This window comes from Xyrauchen texanus, chromosome 15, assembly GCF_025860055.1.
Source record: "Xyrauchen texanus isolate HMW12.3.18 chromosome 15, RBS_HiC_50CHRs, whole genome shotgun sequence".
Taxonomy (NCBI): domain Eukaryota; kingdom Metazoa; phylum Chordata; class Actinopteri; order Cypriniformes; family Catostomidae; genus Xyrauchen; species Xyrauchen texanus.
In genome coordinates, this window is record NC_068290.1 from 37830650 (window position 1) to 37848331 (window position 17682).

General features: G+C 40.0%; 1 protein-coding gene across 1 annotated transcript in view; it reads right to left on the minus strand.

Annotated features, from left to right (window-relative positions):
• Nucleotides 1–17682, minus strand: part of LOC127655808 (regulation of nuclear pre-mRNA domain-containing protein 2-like) — a 35628-nt gene that overhangs the window by 4876 nt on the left and 13070 nt on the right. The window contains 9 exon segments of the mRNA XM_052143794.1: nt 84–287; nt 6340–6636; nt 6903–7176; nt 7640–7815; nt 7890–8016; nt 9667–9719; nt 9866–9965; nt 9968–10079; nt 10157–10286. Of these exon segments, the coding sequence (XP_051999754.1) occupies nt 84–287; nt 6340–6636; nt 6903–7176; nt 7640–7815; nt 7890–8016; nt 9667–9719; nt 9866–9965; nt 9968–10079; nt 10157–10286 (1473 nt within the window).

A 17682-nucleotide genomic window follows, 5' to 3' on the forward strand; every position in this document is an offset into this window, starting at 1 on the left:
CATACTGTGTGGTGGCGCTAATGTGTGGCATCTGACACATTTTGCCTTCTAAATCAACAGTGTACCAGTAATATGTATCCTACCCTGCAGTTTAGGGGTGTGAGTCTGTGTTTTAGTGAGAACATTCAGGATGCTCCCAGGGCAGATATCCACTTTAGATAGGATGCTGGCCAGAGAACTGGATGAGGCAATGCTGCCAGGGGTTGAAGGTGGGGCTTTGGAAGAGGAGGCATTGCTAGATGGTGTAGTGGGTGTACCAGGGGAAGGACGGGACACAGGACTGACACCTGGGTGAGAAAGAAGGTAAGAGACACTTTCACTTTCATGGCATAGACGACAATAAGGTAATAGTCAAGGCAATAGAGTCCCATCAGTGACTGCCCACGTTCACAGCGGCCTTGGTACTGGAAGTACAATATGGCCCAATAGTTTGTGGACACCTGAACACCAGCATTCACAGGGCCCTACAGCTTAAGGCAAGTTAGATTTAAGACTATTTAAATACCACTCAGAATGAAATTTAAGACCAACTTTACAAAAACCAAAACTGAAGGAAAAAAACAACATCAATTACTTATTGTTAGGAATAATTATGACCAAATATTTATTGTAACATAAAACATTTTGGTCCAGTGAAAAAGTGAGATGATCTACTTCAAATGTAACACTTTCTAGAGTGGAACACATGGAAAACAATAACATAGAACAACATAATCATGAATCATCAGTAATAAGGCACAGTTGACTGAGAACTATAATTCTCATATTCGTTGTGCTTTCAAGGTGGTATGCATTTAATGCATATTCAAAATAGACAACTGAAAAGCCAATAATAATATGTCACTTAAATTTGAACTGGGAACTGGGAAACACTTGGCATCTGTTGGCAGGTTGACTTGTCAGTTTTGTGTTTCTCACTTTGCATGTGGGATTCCAATGCCTTGATTCCCATCGTGCAGAGTTTGAAACACTTCCTGCACAAAATACACCATGCCTCGAATACATTCCCTGGTGCCGGTTTCAGCCATGCCGCAAAATCTTGGTTGAATAGACAATTTTTATTGAATTTGCACTTTCCCATGTCATCAAAATAGCATCAGTGAGGTCAGACACTGATGTTGGGTGATGGCCTCAAACTCGCAGTTAGCGTCCAATTTATCCCAAAGGTGTTCAGAGGGGTTCGGGTCTGGGATTTGTGTAGGCTAGTTCTTCCACACCAGACTTGGTACATTTTTTCTTTATGGACCTTGCTTTGTGCACTGGGGCATTGTCATGCTGAAACAGAAAAGTGCTCTCCTCAAACTGTTACCAAAATGTTAGAAGGACACAACTCTTTAGAATGCAACTGTATACTGATTGTCTGAAGACTGAAGACTTTGTCTTGACTGAAATGAATGGAATAGAAAACAAATTGTTAAAAGGAACATTCTGGGTTTAATACAAGGTAAGCTCTATTGACAGCATTTATACCATAACGCTGATTACCACAAAAATTAATTTCGACAGTTAAAATGCATTTTGAAAAGACAACAGAAGTGGATAGGGCCTATTTTTGAGTGCTTAAAAAGGCAGAAAAGTAAAGCTTACAATTTTGTAAAAGCACATACATTAATTCTTCTGTTTAAACTCATGTATTATTTGAGCTCTAAATGTGATTAATTCATCGTTGGTCTAATTAGGGTATATTATATCTTATAAGATTCTTTTTATTTTGGTAATCAACATCATTCCACAAATGCTGACAATTGAGCTTAAATAGTTTTTAACCTGAAATATTCCTTTAATTAAAAGGGGGTGTCCACAAACTTTTGGCCATTTAGTGTATTTTTCCTCATTCATTTTCTTTATGGGGAAAAAGTTTTCTAAGCCTTATCCCAAATTAACAAGATCTGAGAAGTCAGAAAAAAAGTTAAAAGACTGTACTTAAATTATTTTCAAAAACGATGGCACAGTATAAAGCTATAGATTTACAGTCATTGATTACCAGTATAAAACTTTACTTTTGCTTATTGCTAAATATTTAGATATCTACAAAAAGGTTGTTACAAGTTATCTGAGTGTGTAGGGAGATCAACTCGGTTAGGTAATTCATAATGATTCATGAGAGTGGGCGGTCGCTATATATATATATATATATTAGGGCTGTCAATCGGTTACAATTTTTAATCGAATTAATTACATGGTGTACCGATTAATTAATCGCGATTAATCGCATTTACAAATATTTGCTGAGGAAGCCCTTTATATAACAATAATTCAATATATAATAATTAAATAATGATACATAGTTATCTTCAAACATTTAAAAATTATATATAAAATAAAAAAATATTCAGATAATTAAAATGCATTACATTCTTGTAGCAGAAGAGTTCATCATTGATAAGACAATACAAAAAGCGGCTTTAGAATACAATGTATTTTTTACTACCATATTATTGATCATAAGTCAATCATTGACACACAGTTCACAGCAATCCATTTCACAAGTGAATTTGTCAATCAGTTGGAGATTTATTATGAGGCTTGTTTAAGGACCCGTCAATTTACATCTGCGTCAGACATGCTTGTGTCGCGTCTCGGGTGAGTTGCGTCATAAACATAAAATGTTTAGGTCACTGTGTCAAGTTAAATATAGTTTAATACTCAATCTTTAAACACATCTTGAGATCCCTTAGTTTGCATTCGCGCTCCTTAAAGTGTTTTGAACGCAAGAACGTAACGCATGTTTGTGTTGTTCTGCCTGCTGATGGGTTGATTTCTTCACTGTATAAACTGTGTGTTGTCCACACAGCTGAAATTTCACTTACTGCCCTCTGGAGTAAACAGGTGGTACAACAGGCTTGCATTTCTCAGGAAGGAATATTCCTTATTATGGTCCAGGGGCGATTAATAGCGTTAATTTTTTTAACGCTGCTTATTTTTATTATCAAATTAAAATACGCACTGCCCTATATATATATATATATATATTATACATACATTGCATCCGGAAAGTATTCCTAGCGCTTCACTTTTACTACATTTGGTTATGTTACAGCCTTATTCCAAAATGGATTAAATTCATTATTTTCCTCAAAATTCTACACACAATATCCCATAATGGCAACATGAAAGATGTTTGTTTGAAATCTTGTTTGAAAGTAAATTTATAAAAAAATTCACATGTACATAAGTAATCACAGCCTTTGCTCAATACTTTATTGAAGCACCTTTGGCACCAATTACAGCCTCAAGTCTTTTTGTGTATGATGCTACAAGCTTGGCACATCTATTTTTGGGCAGTTTCTCCCATTCTTCTTTGCAGGGCCTCTCAAGCTCCATCAGGTTGGATGGGGAGCGTCGGTGCACAGCCATTTTCAGATCTCTCCAGAGATGTTCAATCGGGTTCAAGTCTGGGCTCTGGCTGGGCCACTCAAGGACATTCACAGAGTTGTCCTGTAGCCACTCCTTTGTTATCTTGGCTGTGTGCTTAGGGTCGTTGTCCTGTTGGAAAATGAACCTTCACCCCAGTCTGAGGTCCAGAGCGCTCTGGAGCAGATTTTCATCAAAGATGTCTCTGTACATTGCTGCATTCATCTTTCCCTCGATCCTGTCTAGTCTCCCAGTTCCTGCTGCTGAAAAACATCCCCACAGCATGATGCTGCCACCACCATGCTTCACTGTAGGGATGGTATTGGCCAAGTGATGAGCTTTCCTCCAGACATGATGCTTGACATTCAGGCCAAAGAGTTCAATCTTTGTTTCATCAGACCAGAGAAATTTGTTTCTCATGGTCTGAGAGTCCTTCAGGTGCCTTTTGGAAACTCCAGGCAGGCTGTCATGTGACTTTTACTGAGGAGTGGCTTCCATCTGGCCACTCTACCATACAGGCCTGATTGGTGGAGTGCTGCAGAGATGGTTGTTCTTCTGGAAGGTTTCTCTCCACAGAGAAATGCTGGCGCTCTGTCAGAGTGACCATCGGGTTCTTGGTCCCCTTACTGACTAAGGCCTTTCTCCCAGATCACTCAGTTTGGCCGGGAGGCCAGCTCTAGGAAGAGTCCTGGTGGTTCCAAACTTCTTCCATTTACGGATGATGGAGGCCACTGTGCTCATTGGGACCTTCAATGCAGCAGACACTTTTCTGTACCCTTCCCCAGATCTGTGCCTCGATACAATCCTGTCTTGGAGGTCTACAGACAATTCCTTGGACTTCATGGCTTGGTTTGTGCTCTGACATGCACTGTTAACTGTGGGACCTTATATAGACAGACGTGTGCCTTTCCAAATCATGTCCAATCAACTGAATTCACCACAGGTGGACTCCAATCAAGTTGTAGAAACATCTCAAAGATGATCAGTGGAAGCAGGATGCACCTGAGCTCAATTTGAGTGTCATGGCAAAGGCTGTGAATACTTAAGTACATGTGATTTTTTTCATTTTTTATTTTTAATAAATTTGCAAAGATTTCAAACATTGTTTGTAGGTGTATTGTTTGTAGAATTTTGAGGAAAATAATGAATTTCATCAATTTTGGAATAAGGCTGTAACATAACAAAATGTGGAAAAAATGAAGCGCTGTGAATACTTTCCGGATGCACTGTGTGTGTGTATATATATATATACAGTGAGGAAAATAAGTATTTGAACACCCTGCTATTTTGCAAGTTCTCCCACTTAGAAATCATGGAGGGGTCTGAAATTGTCATCGTAGGTGCATGTCCACTGTGAGAGACATAATCTAAAAAAAAAAATCCAGAAATCACAATGTATGATTTTTTAACTATTTATTTGTATGATACAGCTGCAAATAAGTATTTGAACACCTGAGAAAATCAATGTTAATATTTGGTACAGTAGCCTTTGTTTGCAATTACAGAGGTCAAACGTTTCCTGTAGTTTTTCACCAGGTTTGCACACACTGCAGGAGGGATTTTGGCCCACTCCTCCATCCAGATCTTCTCTAGATCAGTCAGGTTTCTGAGCTGTCGCTGAGAAACACGGAGTTTGAGCTCCCTCCAAAGATTCTCTATTGGGTTTAGGTCTGGAGACTGGCTAGGCCACGCCAGAACCTTGATATGCTTCTTACAGAGCCACTCCTTGGTTATCCTGGCTGTGTGCTTCGGGTCATTGTCATGTTGGAAGACCCAGCCTCGACCCATCTTCAATGCTCTAACTGAGGGAAGGAGGTTGTTCCCCAAAATCTCGCAATACATGGCCCCGGTCATCCTCTCCTTAATACAGTGCAGTCAGCCCTGTCCCATGTGCAGAAAAACACCCCAAAGCATGACGCTACCACCCCCATGCTTCACAGTAGGGATGGTGTTCTTGGGATGGTACTCATCATTCTTCTTCCTCCAAACACGGTTAGTGGAATTATGACCAAAAAGTTCTATTTTGGTCTCATCTGACCACATGACTTTCTCCCATGACTCCTCTGGATCATCCAAATGGTCATTGGCAAACTTAAGATGGGCCTTGACATGTGCTGGTTTAAGCAGGGGAACCTTCCGTGCCATGCATGATTTCAAACCATGACGTCTTAGTGTATTACCAACAGTAACCTTGGAAACGGTGGTCCCAGCTCTTTTCAGGTCATTGACCAGCTCCTCCAGTGTAGTTCTGGGCTGATTTCTCACCTTTCTTAGGATCATTGAGACCCCACGAGGTGAGATCTTGCATGGAGCCCCAGTCCGAGGGAGATTGACAGTCATGTTTAGCTTCTTCCATTTTCTAATGATTGCTCCAACAGTGGACCTTTTTTCACCAAGCTGCTTGGCAATTTCCTCAGTAGCCCTTTCCAGCCTTGTGGAGGTGTACAATTTTGTCTCTAGTGTCTTTGGACAGCTCTTTGGTCTTGGCCATGTTAGTAGTTGGATTCTTACTGATTGTATGGGGTGGACAGGTGTCTTTATGCAACTAACAACCTCAAACAGGTGCATCTAATTTAGGATAATAAATGGAGTGGAGGTGGACATTTTAAAGGCAGACTAACAGGTCTTTGAGGGTCAGAATTCTAGCTGATAGACAGGTGTTCAAATACTTATTAGCAGCTGTATCATACAAATAAATAGTTAAAAAATCATACATTGTGATTTCTGGATTTTTTTTAGATTATGTCTCTCACAGTGGACATGCACCTACGATGACAATTTCAGACCCCTCCATGATTTCCAAGTGGGAGAACTTGCAAAATAGCAGGGTGTTCAAATACTTATTTTCCTCACTGTATATATACACACACACACACTCACATAAAAAGATGTATCTATACGGAAATAATGGGATTTTATCTTCCAGAATCCTATTGTTGCACTTTGTAAAAAACTGAATTACTAAGCAGTGCACAAACAACTCACCTGTGGTCTTCATTGCATTGGAGAGAGAATTGAGAATGGAGCTGATCTTGCCCAAATCCACATTAGCCAGGTTTACCTGCAGAGGGGAGGGGCTAAAAACCAGGGCAGGTCCAGGTGTGTTAATGATGGGTGTGGTGTTAGCAGGTGGTATCTCATTGGTTGCTGACCCAGACACTATCTTTGTGGGAGTTGCTAAAGTCTGGGATAGATTTGAAACAGAGATCTGGGAGCTTTTTGCAGCTGCAGCATTTGACGTCTTGGACACAGATGGAAGGGATGACTTCTCTTTCCTCTCGTCTATTAGAGGACAAAAAGTATTTCATGAAAACAATAAATTTGTACAATATATAATACATGTTCATATTGGTGTTACTTTGTTACTGGATACAAAAAAGAATTTACAAATACAGTCCTAACACACACACATTTTTTTGTTTGTGTGATTCTTATTGGCACTTTTGACAACTTGAAATCCTGTAAAATAAAACTACTACTTTCTGTTAAAACATTAACCACAACTCTCTCTACTTTGTATGGTATCAGCACATATCTGTCTCTCTCACCAGTAGTTGCAATGTTTGCTGTTGCATCCTCTTCCTCAGACATGTCCATGTCCTCAATATCTCTATTGTCTCTCTGCAGCTTCAACCCTCCTTCCCCGGTACTCGCGGCACTCCTGGAGCTTATGGCATGGAAGGGTGACTCTGAGCCGGTGGGGGATGGGACGTCCTCAGAGGGGGATGGGACTGAAGAATCATCCAGCCTGGGCAGTGTGGCCTTAAGAGAGTCCAGCTTACGCTTCAGGCTGCTGACCCGGTTGGCAAAAGCCTTATAAGCCTATGGGGCACAGTGAGAAGTAAGAGAACATTTTTATATATGAGGGTTCAGCCAATAACCACTCCTGCTTGGTCGATTAACACTTCAGAACTTCAGAGAAGACATTTTCTATTTACAAATATTTTTGAGTAATTAGTGGTACAAACCACTAACATGAAGTTTTACAGACTCCAAGAAATCATTCAATTAGCACTGTTTTCTTTGCTGTCTTGACAAATTTTCTGCTGAAGCAGGACGTTGGGGTGGGACATATCTTAAGGGCCAATATAGCATTCAGTTTAAGTCATAGCCATGACCAGTTTTTGGCATTATGCTAGTATACAGACATCGAAACAGAACAAATATAACAGAAATGGACTAAAAGCCAGAAATGTTGATTTCATGGGGTCTCTAAACTTTGGAATGTAACAGTTACAGTAACTGTTGAGGAATAGAACTGTTCAAGGCTACAGAGCTGACTCACATTGACGACAATTTTGACCTCTTTGTATTGCATCTCGTAAAAGATGTCTGCGTTTCCCAGTGCCTCCAGCATTGGGGGCCCTGCCTTCATCTGGCCCTCAAGGAACGTCACAAACTCCTGCAGTTTTGTACTTCCCTCTTCAAAGTCCTTGGAAAACTTATTTCCTCCTGCTTTATCTGTGGATGTAAGAGAGTGTATTTGCACCTCCACTTCAGGCAGTTGAAAATGGCTTTTGGAAATATTTCATTACCTTTCAATCTCTTGAGGGCTTCAGTGCTGCAAACGTCCAATCTTAGTGTGGCTAACTGCTTCTCTCTCAAATCACTCTCCTCCAAAGAACGCTTAAATGACACCAGTCGCTCCATAAAATCATGTGGCTGGTAGAGAGAAAAATACATTAATCAAGGAGCATCAAATTATTAAAACACATCAATTATACACAACAAACGAGTATATTGAAACGCTAAAAGTACCAAAAAGTACCATGGTACTACCATTCATGGCAGACTCAGTGTAAATGTACAAATACCTTGAAATACCATGTAAATACCATGATACATAGAGTAATCATTCAATTCCTTATTACAATATATAAACCACACTGATAAGCCAAACAATTATGACCACTTACAGGTTAAGTGAATAATGCTGATGATCATCTAACAAGAACACATGTCAAGGTCTGGGTAAATTAGATGGGTAACAATCAATTCTCGTAGTCAATGTGTTGACTGCAGGAGAAATGGGCAGGAGTAAAGACTCGAGCAACTTTGACAAGGGCCAAATTGTTATAGCCAGATGACTGGGTCAGAGCATTTCTGAAATGCTTGTGCTGTGCTCTTGACAGCAGTAGATGGATAGCAGTGGTGAGTCCCTACCAACAGTGGTCCGAAGAGGGAAAAACCACAAACCGGCGACAGGGTGTTTGGGCACCTAAGGCTCATCGATGCGTGAGGGCAACGAAGGCTATCTCGTCTGGCCCGAACTGAGAGAAGGTCTACTGTGGCACAGGTCACAGAAAAGTTTAATGATGGTTACAGGAGGAATGCGCAACAACACACAGTGTATTCCTGCTGCGCATAAGCTGCGTAGCCACAGACTACAAAGGAACTGGACCATAGAGCAGTGGAAGAAGTTCGCCTGGTCTGATGAGTCCCATTTTCTTCTACATCGCGTGGACAGCCATGTACGTGTGCGCTGTTAACATGGGAATTTATGGCACCAGGATGCACTGTTGGAAGACGACAAACCAGTGGAGGTAGTGTGATGCTCTGGGCAATGTTCTGCTGGGAAACCCTGGGTCCGGCCATTCATGTGGATGTCAATTTGACACATGCCACCTACCTAAACATTGTTGCAGACCAGGTACACCCCTTCATGCCAATGGTGTTCCCTGTTGGCAGTGGCCTCTTTCAGCAGGATGATGTGCCCTGCCATACTGCAGACATTGTTTGGGAATGGTTTGAGGAACATGATGAGGAGTTCAATGTGTTAACCTGGCCTCCAAATTCTCCAGATCTCAATCCAATTGAGCATCTGTGGGATGTGCAGGAGCAACAAGTCCAATCCAAGTTGGCTCCACCTCACAACTTACAGGACTTGAAGGATCTGCCGCTAATGTCTTGGTGCCAGACACCACAGGACACCTTCAGGGGTCTTGTTGAGTGCATCCCTCCATGGGTCAGCACTGTTTTGGCACGCGGAGGACCAACAGCATTTTAGGCTTATAATGTTTTGGCTCATTGGTGTATGCTAACTTTGTACCCCATTTTGAGATGCTTTGTCTTCTCAATGACACACAAACAGCAATTGTCAATGCATTTTCTGTGCTCTCTTGGATATGTTTTTCTAATACATGCTTTCTAATAAGTATTTGAATCTGAAATGTTATGTAATGTTCAAGTCATTGTTCTAGCTCCAGCTAGCTAAATTTTTTAAGAGATTGCACAATACTACTAGTTTAATAGTTAATGAAAATAAAGAAGCAGGACAAATTCTATTAAGTCTAAAGATAGCTCATGACTTACCACAAACTCTGCAACAATTTTAGACTTCAGGGCAGTTTTGGGGTTGACTGTGGCTGCAAAAAGGAGAAAAACTTCAGTTTTAACTATTTGAAGAAAAACAAAAAATAAAAAGGAATAATACCAAATTGACATGAACATGACAGGTTTTAGATCTCAGCTAAATGCAATAAAACTGAAGGTGAGCACTTCAGGAACTGACCAGGAGGGGGCTGTTCTTTTTCTTTTGCCTTTTCTTTTGCCTTTTCTTTCTGTTTTGCCTTTTCTCTCTCTTTCTCCTTCTCTTTCTCCTTCTCTTTCTCTTCTCTTTCTTCTGCAGGTTGGCCTTCAGTTCAGAGATCAGCTCCTCAGGATAAACATTCCTCTCCTGCCAAATACTGAAGATCCTGTCCACTGACCTCCACACTTTAGCATCCCTACAAAACACAGACACAGACGGAGTAAGCTGAGAATTCCAATACTTCATTCTCATACACACTTGTAATTCACTCACTTGACCAGCAGGGCGGCATCTGGTAGCACGTCAGCGAAGGAGGTTCGGTATATAATAGCGTTTCTCCTTTTGCAGTTCTGAATGACATCATTAGCGAGGTAGAAGAGATTGAGCCTGTGATTGGCATCCGCTGCACAAAAGAGGAAAATTTTGTTATAAGATAGTTTAAAGATAAATTCCTGTCGTACAACATGACAGAGTGAGATTGAGAGATAGAACCTGCATACGCATGAAACGGTAACAACTACGGATGGTTCAAGATGGTTGACTGGTCAATTTTTGTCCGACAAAGCACTAATCGATCAGTGTGGTTACTGTGGAGTTTTTACCTTGAGTATTTTTAGAGTAAAGAAGGGGATGACAACAAACAAACTTCTCAAGAGTTGGTTTTAGAAAAAGAATGTACAGAAGCAACTTCACCGAGTATGAAGCTAGAACAATGACTAAAGTTTTATTCATTTGAATTCTAAACGTGACAATTACAAATCTCTCAAACTCAGATACAAGAAATTCAGATCATAAATAAACTAGGCCAAAAGGTCAAGGTCAGGGTTAGGGTCTTCAAACAGCAGTCCCTGTTGAGCTGGAGAAACTGCATATTGACCAGAACTGTGTTTTAAATCATTAATAAATAATGCTGTAAAAACAACCAAGTGGATATATAACAATTTTAATAAAAAGGAAAGCAAATCTCTTTAATGGCTCTAAAATGCAAACTGGTGACAAACCTGATGACTAATGATGTCATGTAAGATTTCTTTTTTAAGGGAAGCAAGAAATAGACCAATCAGAGAAGTTTATTTTACTAGGTTACTTAAATTCCTCTGGTGGTGCCTATTCAGAAGAGAAAGGTTGAGGAATACTAAAGAGGTGTGGGCATAACTGCAAAAAAATGGATGAGGTAAAGGTGATAGAATGAGGTCCCGGGTCACTAAAGACCCGAAGTATGCACTAAAGAGTTCAAATTCAAATACATTTTTGTTGTAATAAGTGCAGGGCTCAACAATAAGGACTGACCGATGGCCAGTGTGAGAAAGATTTGGGCCAGTTGCTAGAACGGTCACTTGCCCGATCGGGCCAGTTCTGCATTCAGTGGTGGTCTTAACATAAGAGGCATAGGTAGGTGGCTGCTTGGGGCCTCCTACCAGCGGTCGAAGTAGGGGGGCCCCCAACCAACCTAAAACAAATAATAAGAAATAATAAAATAAAAGGCCCCTTATCATCATGGATGCTTCAAAATCATAGTACATTTTATTAACATTCTTAAGAAATACGTTGAAACGTTGAAGTACTGGTTAAAATGTCCAGTTCATGGTTATCTGTCCCTACACATACACCCCCTATTTTCACAATGAAATGGACTAGTCCGTAACGGTGCACGCCGCGAAAGATAAACACGCAGTGACAGGAGGACAGGGATGTACACAAACAGAGACGAAACAAGACGAGTCTAAACGCGAAAATGAAAAGAAGTTACCCAAGCGGCTCAATTAAAAGAAAAAGCGTAAAAGACGCTGATAAGTATTTGGCAACGCTGCCAAAGATGACACACTTTTTACGGCTAACGTTACTGATACAGACAGGAATAAAAACGTCCAACGAGTTGAACATGCCGCTACAGCAGCAGATAGCTGTGAAGTGGTGCTAGGTGAGGATAACGCCAACCAAGTAATTGAAGAGGACATCGCGTTGTTGCCGCCCGCCGTCACCGACAGTGTTATCGAGGTTGACACTGAGGAAGAGTTGTCCAGTGATGGCCATTTTGACAGCGATGAGGAGGCTTTGGTGAGTCAACCTGTGAAATTTACTGGTAAAACATTTTTTTTACTAACGTAATTGTAGTAGCCCTATGATTCTACAGCATGTGATCCATCATATGTTGTGATAACGTTAACCTGAAGAATTTGTAAAACATTGTGCACAATGAAGGTTTGAACTTTCAGACACACACAGACATCAAGATTCAGCATAATGAATCATTATCAACAACTGTGATGATATAAGTGCCGTGCATGATGGGAGCCATCAATCAAAACTCATCAATATCTCCCAGCATACATTGCAGCATGAATAAATTATGCTGAATTGCCTAAAGGTGATGATACACAGGGCAACTTTTTGAGCAATGTTGCTTGGGCACTTTCCCATTGAAAATGGGCAATACATTTCTATCTGGATATTTTAGATCGGTCGTAGGCCCTGTGTCTCATCTGGTTGCCTGTTGACGGCAACATTGCCCAGCAACATTGCTCAAAAAGTTGCCCTGTGTATCATCACCTTTAGTATTTTCTTTTATTATTATTATCTGCTTTTATCTTTGCTGTTGTTATTGTTGCAACTTTTTAGTAGCTTGTTTTGTGATGTTCAGAGTTTTATCTGATTATTTTGTTGATTGTCACCGTTGTTGAGATTCATATGCTGATTCTTGATGTCTGTGTTGGTCTACATCATACTGTAGTTCAAAACCGTTATTGTACACCATGTGTTTTTAAAGTTCTTCAGATTACCTGTTTGTCACTGCTAGCTCGCATGCGGTAGGTTCACAGAGCTTTAATACTCAAAAACGTGAAATATTAATTCGTATTAAGCATTCCTCTCTGTAGATCATTGAATCAGGCCACTACATAATGATTATGTCATCATCAATAAATAGCCAACACCTGATCACATTTTCTCTCGGATTTTCATGCCATAACGAATTTGTTTTATAATCAGCCAGAGAAAATCTTTTTGTAAATCTAACTGTTATTTTTAATTAATTTTTTTATTTTTTTTTATAGTGTAGTAATAGCCCAAGCCCTAGCTGTGCTAATCCTGCTGCCACCGACCGAAGCACTGTAGGCTTGCTACGGGCCGTAGATTAGCTTTACCTGCCTATCCCACCATTCAGTCTGTACATTTTTTTGGTGTGTGTGTGTGTGGGGGGGGCATACATACCTTCGCCTTGGGCCCCCAATTTGCTAAATCCGCCACTGTCTGCATTTATAACATTAGTGCAAGAAAACAACAAGCGAGAGAGCACAAACAGAGCGAACAAAGTCTTCTAACGAAGGAGCGAGCACAAGTATATTTATCTCGCAAAGACACGCAACTGCATATTATACTGGACAGTCACCTGCTCCCATAAGATTGTGCAGACACCAAGCGCACTCTCCTAGCACTGTCCTCGCTCTTTTCCAAGTGTCTTAGCAGCAGCTATTACCAATGTGTAAAAACCCACTTAATGTATTTAGTAGTAGGATTTAATGTGTTTTGCAACATTTTAAAGGGCACCTATTATGGTATTTTGAAAATTACCTTTCATGTAGTGTGTAACATAGATTTAAGTGAACAAAAACATCCTGCAAAGTTTTATATATGAAAGTGCACCGTAAAAAAAGTTATTATCTCTCAAAAGTAGGAGTCGACTCTGAGTCAATGTAATGAATCGTTTTTCCAACGAGTCATTTTCCTTTTCGTTGTGATGTCAAGACGAAAAATTATCAAATTGGCCGCGCCCAGTCATTGCGCGCGCAGACACCAGGGAAAACTTGAAAACATCATGTCGACAACAAGACACTTTGTTCTGAAGTGCATATCAAAAGCGACCTTTTTTTCACTGCCCAGGGACGAGCATGTGAAGAATCAGTGGCTAGAGTTTATATTTACAACTATACCACACAAGTATAGCCCGACCCTTGTGCTGTGTTCGCGTCATTTTAATGACGATTGCTTTACTGAACATGAATCCTTTCAAGTGTGGATTCATGAGCGGTTGATACTGAAGGAAGGTTCAGTACCAAGTTTATTTGGATCAGCTTCCTCCTCCGAATCACAACCTGTAAGTATTATTAATAATTGTTGCTTTTATGTGTTTTTTAGCATGCTTAATAAGTATTTGTGTGTGTTGTGTAAGTTATGCTCAGCGCAGCTTCTAGGTCTCCAATGTCAATTTTTTTGAAATATATGAAATGTTTGTCGATGTTATTGGAGTTGTCATAAAGAATAGAGCAATAACTTGTAGTAATGCAGTGCTTTACCAATATGTTTATGCGTTGGGCTAACGCAAACAATAACTGATTGGGTGTTTACCACCGAACTTTGGGCTATGATCGCTAACATAAATCAACTCAAATTCCTTCTCTGATTTAGATTTTTTTACTACAAAGCGGTGATGGGCGTTCCGTTTCCGACAATCTCTGCACAGAGTATACCAATCACAACTGACTGGGTCATCTGACCAATCACCGCAGATTAGCGTCACGCAAAGGACGGGTTTGGAAAAATGAGTCGTTGAACGAATCATTTGGGAGTCGGTGAGCAAATCAGATAAACATAAATGCATATTATAAGACAACAAAAGTGTTTTTTGTCATTGCATGCATGTAAAACTGTTGTTGGGGACTCCCAAAACAATATTAGGAACATTTTAAATGCCATAATAGGTGCCCTTTAAGTAATCCCTGCACCTTCACAGTGCGCAAAATCCCTACATTTACATGTTGGTGGAAATTAGTAATCCACACATAGGAACACAAGAAATCAACAGTTTCTTTCTATAGGACTGAAAATCCATGTCTCTCCATGCATGTCTAATCTCTCTCTATGCAGCATAGACTGTTTAACGTGCATGTGCTCTCGTAAAGGGACAGAGCGCTAGTTTTATTCCCACTGCAAAAAACAAACACATTTTCTCTCATTAATTTGCCTTTAGATTAAGCGCCGAATGAGTCTTAATAAACTTTGTTAAACTCCAGTTATACACGTGTCTGAAATCACGAGCTGCTCAATATCCAAAATGTAAGTATACATTTAATTAGGTAATGTTTCAAAACGTAAACATTAATTCAACATGATAATGCCGTTTGTTGTGAAAAGCAAGATCACTGTGGCTAATAGGCTATTATTAGAGCTGTTCAGCTGCAGGGTGAAGATGAATATTTGAAACATATCCTCATAAAACACCTGTTACATGCATCATTTCTGGACCATGCAGGTATTTTTGTTTTTGTTCTTTGTATATTAGTCAGTGTTGGTCTTGTTTGGGTTGTCTGATTTCATGCTATATACACATTAGGTCTAATATCTACTTACTGTATATTACACATCACAACTGATTTAGTAGCAAGTCTGTTCTCTCAGCCAATAATCAAATCTTTGTTCCTTCTTGTGAAAACACCACACATCGGCAAAAGTTACATGACAGCATGACTAAACGTGTGACCGAAATCCCATCATCTCCTCCACAGAACTCTTGGCTTAGCTTATGTGAACCCTTTGGAATTATCCGCATTTCTTCATTAATTCATAAAATGTGGTCTGATCTTCACCTAAATCCTAATAATAGACGAACACAATCTGCTTAAAGTAATGAAAATTAATTGACTTCACTTTAGACAAATGGTATAACACATTATTGAATTATTAGATACAAGACTACTAAAAGTCATTCTCACAAACACCCTTTATGTTTGCCAGCTACTGTTAACTTGGTGAAAAGTTTCAATCAGCAGATTTCACTACCACAATGTTCAATAATATTGGACCAGTTTCAGCCAATGCTCAGTTCAGATTTCGGAATCAGATCGGTAGAGAAATAATGGTATCGTTGCAACCCAAGAGTAGAATGTTTATACTTCATACATTCAAAATTCGCTGCTTGCCCTACATAGTGGAAGGAGCGTGGTAACCTGGCCTTGACGCTGTCTTAACAAAACAATGGTAAGTAATGCTAAAAGTGGCAACTAGTTCTATGAAGACAACATCTTACAAATGTGAGTTGAATGCTTTACCATAACCACAAGCTGTGTGAATACTGTGTTTGTTAGTTACAGTGCATCTGGAAACTATTCACATCGCTTCACTTTTTCCACATTTTGTTATGTTACAGCCTTATTCCAAAATTGATTAAATTCATTATTTTCCTCAAAATTCTACAAACAATATCCCATAATGGCAACATGAAAGATGTTTGTTTGAAATCTTGTTTGAAAGCAAATTTATAAAAAAATTCACATGCACATAAGTAATCACAGCCTTTGCTCAATACTTTATTGAAGCACCTTTGGCACCAATTACAGCCTCAAGTCTTGTTGTGTATGATGCTACAAGCTTGGCACACCTATTTTTGGGTAGTTTCTCCCATTCTTCTTTGCAGGACCTCTCAAGCTCCATCAGGTTGGATGGGGAGCGTCGGTGCACAGCCATTTTCAGATCTCTCCAGAGATGTTCAATCGGGTTCAAGTCTGGGCTCTGGCTGGGCCACTCAAGGACATTCACAGAGTTGTCCTGTAGCCACTCCTTTATCATCTTGGCTGTGTGCTTAGGGTCGTTGTCCTGTTGGAAAATGAACCTTTGCCCCAGTCTGAGGTCCAGAGCGCTCTGGAGCAGATTTTCATGAAGGATGTCTCTGTACATTGCTGCATTCATCTTTCCCTCGATCCTGACTAGTCTCCCAGTTCCTGCCACTGAAAAACATCCCCACAGCATGATGCTGCCACCACCATGCTTCACTGTAGGGATGGTATTGGCCAAGTGATGAGCTTTCCTCCAGACATGACACTTATAAATATATATATATGGTTTTAAATTATTTTCGATAATAACTCTTGACTTTGTTGAAAAGTATTTGATGAGAAAAATAATTTCCTAAAAGAAAAAAATCCAGCACAATCCAATAAATGTTTCAAGGATAGTGGATTCTGGCATGCGTCGCATAATGGTGGATCTTTGCCTGATATTAAGAATATATGTGTGAGTCTGGAATGTCCTATTCGACAAGGGTGTAAATGATCTGATCCCATTCAGTTTGCCATTTGTTGATGATATAAGAGATTATGGTAGGTTTCAGATCTGAGGGTGGTATGGTGCATTTTTTAAGATCTGTAGAAAGCAGAGTCTGCTTGTTCATTTAATACTGTATGTAGCAGCTTACATTGTAAATAATTAGAAAGAGAAATTGCATGCTATCTGACTTATGGGGGTTTATGAGTCACAGATATTACGAAATGTGAATCAGCTTGTGTAAAGGTATTCAATGGAAAGGATGGGCAAGGAGGAGGCGAGAACCGGCTTGATGATATAAATGATAGTTTAATGAGAAACTTAAAAGACCACATAAACACACACACACACACACACACGACTGACATGTCCGTAAACAATCTCTCTCTCCACACGGTCCCCTGCAGTCAGCCTTTAACCCTCACGGAGGCATAATTAGCCTAATACAGGACCAGCCTAATACAGGACCGGTGCGTATGATCATGACCCGGCCCTCCGCCCTGCCACACCTTGCATCTGCATTAAAAAAAAACAACAACAATATTTCTGTGCTGTTGCTAAACTCCCCGTATCCAGAATAGGGTGGAGTTTTGACATCTCTTCTTCGGATAACTAGACATCATAAGCAATATGAATGACAGTGAAAATAGTGGTGTTCAGCCGTATATGTTTGAACCGGAGTCAGACACTGATGAGGGAGAGACTTCATCAGAAGTAACAACTTTGAGAATGAACCAGGAAGTTTCCGAATTATTATTTGATAA